Genomic DNA, 6,318 nt, shown 5'->3' on the forward strand with positions numbered 1-6,318 from the left:
TAGCTATTGAAATGCTAGAGGAAAGTATCAGCTATTCTTTTTATTGTATTTCTCAAATTTTTCAAAAAAATTATAACAATTTCTTTCTGCAGAAACATCTCATCACACTCTCATCAGCATTGAGTTTGTAAGTTATTATAATTATTGCCAATTTAAAAGATTTAATTTAGTTTTTCCTTTTGTGATTGAGGCTATATAATTATCATATGATCATGATTTATTGATGCTTTATTATATAAGGTGTTCAAACAAATCTTTAAAAAAATTAATTTAATTTAAATCAGTCTTAAATTTAAATTTTAATCTTAAACTTAAATTAAAAAAATTAAAATACCACTTAATAATCCTTCTGAAATATATTGGTTCACCTACAAGCCCATAACTCATTCCAATCTTTTCTTTCTACTATAAACTTCTTATGTGTGTGGTTAAATATAAAGTTCTGATCTGGGGCTCAGAACTTGCATTTTAGGAGGAGAGACTAGATAGACAATCCCTCCAAGGCCTTTCTCAGTCTGCAATTCTAAGTTGCAATAAAGCTTCCAAGCAAGTTTAAAAGCAGGGAAGAAAAGCAGGGACTTGAACAGGTATTTGTGCACCCATGTTCATAGCAACACGATTCACAATAGCCAAAAGGAGGAAGCAATTCATCCCATTCTTCTTCCAAGAACGTTTGCTGAAAAGGCCAAACATTTTCCCTACTGTTTTAGGATGTTTTCTTTTTCACAAGTTCATTTTAATGCATATTAATAAATTCCTTCTTCAACTTTAGTGAGCTAAGAATCACCTTTAAATTTGTTTAAAATGCAAATTTCTGGATTCATCCACAGAAATTTCAATTAGTGAGAACTGAGGAAAAACCAAGAAGCCTACATTCCACAGGTAGGCCAGGCGTTTCTGCTGTGTGAGATTACCAGGCAAAAACTTCAGAAACACTGAGTGATCATGTTTCAACACTATTTATTCTGTGTTCTCCCTCCCTCCCTCCCTTCCTCACTGCTTCCCTGTCTCTCTCTCTCTGTCTCTCTCTCCTCTGTCTCTCTTTCCTCCATTTACTGTTAATCCCCATTTCTACCACCTGCCCCAGGCACCCTATAATCTACTTTCTGTTTGTCTCCGTAGTGAACATTTGAATAAGAAGAGGAATGAGTGTAGATTGCTTTATGAGATATCAAAATGTTTTATAAAATGATAATAAGTACAGGCACACTGGAGTGCACCTGTAGTCCCAGCTACTGGATAGGCCGTGGGAGGATTCCTTGAACCCAGGAGTTCTGAGTCAGCCGAGGCAACATTGTGAGACCGTGACTCTTAAAAAAAAAACAGTAAAATGATAATAAGTAAAACAGCATATTATTGGCATATCAAAACACAATAAAGTGTTCAGAAACAGAATTATTAAATATAGAAAGTACCTTTTTAAATTAGGGATGAGACAATAGATTTTTTCCCAAATAATTGATGATGAGATTATGTATAAACCGTGTGAAAAAAGACCACACTAACTTCTTACTATCTATTAAAATAAATTCCAGATGGTTGAAAGATTTCTAGAAATCTGTAAGAGTAACAAAATACAGTATTTTAAAAATTCACATACTTTGAGACGAGAAAGGATTTTGAGAAGAATGAAACCAAAAGTTGAATTCATAAATCAAGAATTAAGAAGGTTGCAGATTTAAAAAACAAAAGATTATTCTGGACAGGCCCTGTGCGTGTTCTCGGGAAGTGGAAAGGGCAGGGCCACAGCTGCCTGAATTCTGCTTTTCACACGTGTACTGTCCATGTTCTCTCCAGATCAAGATGTTGCACGGGCTCCACGTTCTCGTGAGAATATGTTCTGAGCCCTCTGGCCTGTCACCATGGGATCACTCTTCTGAAAAGACTTCCTGGAGGACACTGATGAGAGTGTGAAAGCAGGGATCGGAGGAAAAGCAGAGAGGGGAGGGACAGTGTGGCACATGGCCATCCCAGAGTGCCCATTCTCACATCATCATTTTAGGCAACTTTTTCTTTTCTTTCCCATTCTCTGCACTCCTATGCTCAACTTTCTTGTCTCCACTTTCTGATGTGTCCCCCAACACCCACCTTTCTTTAATTCCATCATTCTCTAACCTTTCTACACACACATATACAAACTTAGTATCCAGCCTAGAACAGGAGGCTGTCCATCTCCACCACTGATAGATCAAGGTCTCCAGGTAATGACTCTTAGAGAATCACTCAGGTTGCCACCAAGTAGGACTTCTTTTACAAAGAGCCTGGTAAGGTAAGAAAACTCAGGAGATTGCTTCTGCAATAAAACAATTGGTTCTTCATGGAGTGTGGACCAATTTGTCAAAGCACTCTAGGGGCTCAAATTCAGTTTTAGTACTGGCCATTTCAGTAGTCATTGTGTTTGACAGCCTAGAAAGAGAGATACAGTCTAGCCTTAAGAAGGGAAACCAGACTGATAGAGGCCATAAAATAGCAGCTAAGAACAGATGTGTGGAAATTAGACAAAAATAGGCTTGAACCAGGAGTCTGCCAGATCTAATGTGAGATTTTAAGCAACCTCCCTTCACAGAGAGATGTTAATAACTTTACACTTCTTTTTGCAACTTTCATTGTTATAATAACAGCAATACTAAAACTAATATATTTATTATAGGGTTGTTTGGATGATGGTGATAATGTACTTAAAGGGCTTAGTCTAGTGCTTGGCACTTAACTCCTCATTATGCTATTACTGTGTATCATTGTTTTTACTGTAGGGTGACTTCAAGAATGCATTTACCCCAGCTGCTCAAACTTGAACCTTCCTTGACCCCTTCCCCAAGGGCATCTACGGTCAGATAAGAGCAAGAGGAGAAAGAAAGACATGGCTAAGGAATTTTTCTTATCAAAGTGGAATGTTTGAAGGGGAGGGTGGCTCTTTTCAGAGCAAGTTCTCAACTCCTGGAAAGGGAAAAGAGGCATTTGTTTCAGACGGAAGGAGCGTGTGAGCCTCCTCTCTGCCTCCCTCCCTTTCTGCCCACTGCTGTCTTGATTTCGTTTCTCCTTCCCTCTCTCTTTAATCTGTCTCTCGCTCCACTTCTTCCTTGTTTCCTTTTCTTCCTCGTTTCCTTTTCTTCCTCCTTACCTTGATTTCTCTCCCTTTCTCATTCTCCTTCCTTTCACCTTTTCTTCTCTTACCACAGCTCTAGACTGACTGTAGGCCTAGTAAGGTCATTTTTGTCAATAATTTAGAAGTATTCAGATCAATTATGAGTTGGCAATTTAAAAATGGTCCAAAATCTTAGAGCCCAGAACAGTAATATGTGGCATAACTGTGCCCCGCACAGGAAACTGAAGCAAGCACATTATCACAGTAGAACATATCTCCTTATCTCTTTTCGTGTCTACAGGAAAAATGATGAGAACTCTGATCACCACACACCCACTGCCCCTGCTTCTATTGCTGCAGCAGCTGCTGCAGCCAGTGCAGTTTCAAGAGGTGGATACAGATTTTGATTTCCCAGAAGATAAAAAAGAAGAATTTGAAGAGTATTTGGAACAATTTTTTAGTACAGGGCCCACCAGACCACCTACCAAAGAAAAAGTCAAAAGACGTGTCCTTATTGAACCTGGAATGCCATTAGATCATATAGACTACTGTAATAGTGAAATCATGAGAAAAAATGTTTACTACAAACACCGTTGTGTGGCGGAACATTACTTCCTTCTTATGCAATATGACGAGCTCCAAAACATCTGTTACAACAGATTTGTGCCATGTAAGAATGGAATTAGGAAATGTAACAGGAGCAAAGGTCTTGTAGAAGGAGTGTATTGTAATTTAACAGAAGCATTTGAAATTCCAGCGTGTAAATACGAATCATTTTATAGGAAGGGCTATGTCCTTATCACTTGTGCATGGCAAAATGAACTACAAAAACTGATTCCTCATACTATAAATGACCTCGTGGAGCCAACTGAACACAGAAGTTTCCTCGGTGAGGATGGTGTCTTTGTCATACCGCCCTAGCAGAGTGTTCTCTGAGAGCTTAGGGTGGAAGGAATATTTCTCTCCATACTGATCCTTATCGATGAAAGTTGAGAGTGGTAATTTGGCTTCCATTCACTTTAATCACCCACCTTCCTTTCTTCCTTTCCCAACACCTCACAAAAGCACCTTAGGCTAGGTTCACAGACAGTGCTCTGAGATGTGGTCTCATGCAGGTCCCATAAGTTAGCATGCCTTGAATGTGTTCTGGATACAGATGCCTGCAGTGGAAGGATGACCAGCACCAAGAGGAAAAGAAAATGGTTGCCTGAAGTGTGCTCCAAAGACACATCCATGTGATTCTCTAGTTCAGCAGAAAGAATAAAAAGTGCTTCAATCTAGTGCAGTGGCTCTGGTGTGGTGATGTGGGGTTTCTCAGTTTGGAACTTTCTTCCTTGTGACACAATTTGGCACCAACGGAACTCAAATCCCTTTCAGACATGTATGCAATACATCTTTCCAGGGCTATGTGTGTGGCTATTTCACTTGTCTTATTCTTTCTTACAGGGCAATACACAGATCCAGATGTGGGCAGCTCAGGATAAAGCCTTTCTATATTTAGGAAAGCAAACTCCCCAAAGGACATTTCAGTCGTCCAATGTTATTTGTGTGAATTCCCACATCTTTAATTTAGCTTAGATGTTTGTGTTTACAAAATTACAAACAATTTCTCACTTTTGGGAATAGTCACAATTATCTACTATTATTTTCCTCACTTTCTAGTAGATGTGGCTGCCTCTGAGAATACATCACCTCAGAGAGAGGCTGGAGCATCAGTCTGATGAAAGAAACCTCTCTGTTGAGTTTAAGTAACAATTATCTCCTTTTCTTCAAACTTCTTTTTTTTTTTTTTTTTGAAATGGAGTTTCGCTCTTGTTGCCCAGGCTGGAGTACAATGGCGCGATCTTGGCTCACTGCAACTCCACCTCCCAGGTTCAAGCGATTCTCCTGCCTCAGCCTCCCTAGTAGCTGGGACTACAGGCATGCGCCATCATGCCAGGCTAATTTTGTATTTTTAGTAGAGATGGGGTTTCTCCATGTTAGTCAGGCTGGTCTCGAACTCCCGACTTCAGGTGATATGCCTGCCTCGGCCTCCCAAAGTGCTGGGATTACAGGCGTGAGCTACCATGCCCGGACTTCTTCAAACTTCTTAACATCTTGTTATTATTATTGCTTAAAACTTTCTGAAACTGGGGTAAAGAGTAGTGATGGGGGATGGTAGGGAGGTGTCCATTGCTCTTTGCATGCTTTACCCCAGTCCAGTCTGTTAGTCTCCTCCCATTCCTTACCCCGTCTTTGTAGTCAGAGCTGAGCTCCTAATTTATCAATAGATTGATGTAAGTAAGGGCCTAGAACCAAGGACTGCTAGACTCCATTATAGTGTCTAAGGGAGGAACACAGGAAATCAAGCTTCTAGGCACTTGTGATGGTTGATTTTACGTGTCAACTTGACTGGGTTAAGGGATGCTCAGATACCTGGTAAAACATTTTTTTCTGAGTGTAAGTGTGAGAGTGTTTCTGGAAAAGGTTAGCATTTAATCCATAGACTGAGTAAAGATCTCCCTCACCCACGCAGGTGGGCATCGTCCAATCTGTTAAGGGCCTAAATGGAACAAAAAGGCAGAGCAAGGGCAAATGGACTCTCTGCTTGAACTGAGACATCCATCTTCTCCTGCCCTTGGATATCAGTGCTTCTGGTTCTTGGGCCTTTATATTCAGACTAGAACTTAGGACACTGGGTCTCCAGATTCTTGAACCTTTGGGTTTGGACTGGAACTCCATCACCAGCTTCCCAGCTTGCAGATGGCAAATTGTGGGGCTTCTCAGCCTCAATAATTGTGTGGGCCAATTCCACATGATAAATCTCTTTCCATGTATCAATATATGCTCTATTGGTTCTTTTTCTCTGGAGAACTGTGACTAACACTGCACTAACCTTCATTTGGAGGCACATGGCTTTTCATTGAAATGTCTGAGTGAATAAGGTACCATCCAACTTTAGAAATCTCCATGACACCTTCTAAAACCCAACCTTTTGTACATGAGCTAAAGAAATTCCGCACATGGGCTAGCCTGGCTATGTTCTACAGATCATCTTTCTGGGTCATATTCATCTCATTGATCTTGGAGGTTATACAACATAAAATATAAAATATATTTATAAGAATATGGCCAGGCACAGTGGCTCACGCCTGTAATTCCAGCACTATGGGAGGCTGAGGCGGGCAGATCACCTGAGCTCAGGAGTTCGAGACCAGCCTGGCCAAAATGGCGAAACCCTGTCTCTACTAAAA

At 40.3% G+C, this 6,318-nt stretch overlaps 1 protein-coding gene across 1 annotated transcript; it reads left to right on the forward strand.

The window, feature by feature from the left end:
• The first annotated feature begins 3,312 nt into the window (after nucleotides 1-3,312).
• RNASE9 (ribonuclease A family member 9 (inactive)) lies at nucleotides 3,313-4,033 on the forward strand. Its single transcript, XM_012498029.1, has one exon. The coding sequence runs from the start codon at nucleotides 3,392-3,394 to the stop codon at nucleotides 4,004-4,006; it is 615 nt and encodes a 204-aa protein (XP_012353483.1). The 5' UTR covers nucleotides 3,313-3,391; the 3' UTR covers nucleotides 4,007-4,033.
• The last annotated feature ends 2,285 nt before the right edge of the window (nucleotides 4,034-6,318 follow it).

The sequence above is a fragment of the Nomascus leucogenys genome, unplaced genomic scaffold (assembly GCF_006542625.1).
Source record: "Nomascus leucogenys isolate Asia unplaced genomic scaffold, Asia_NLE_v1 Super-Scaffold_361, whole genome shotgun sequence".
In the NCBI taxonomy this organism is placed as follows: Eukaryota; Metazoa; Chordata; class Mammalia; order Primates; family Hylobatidae; genus Nomascus; species Nomascus leucogenys.

Coding starts and splice junctions, on each gene's coding strand:
- RNASE9 (XM_012498029.1), top strand. CDS start 3,392: ATGATGAGAACTCTGATCACCACACACCCACTGCCCCTGCTTCTATTG.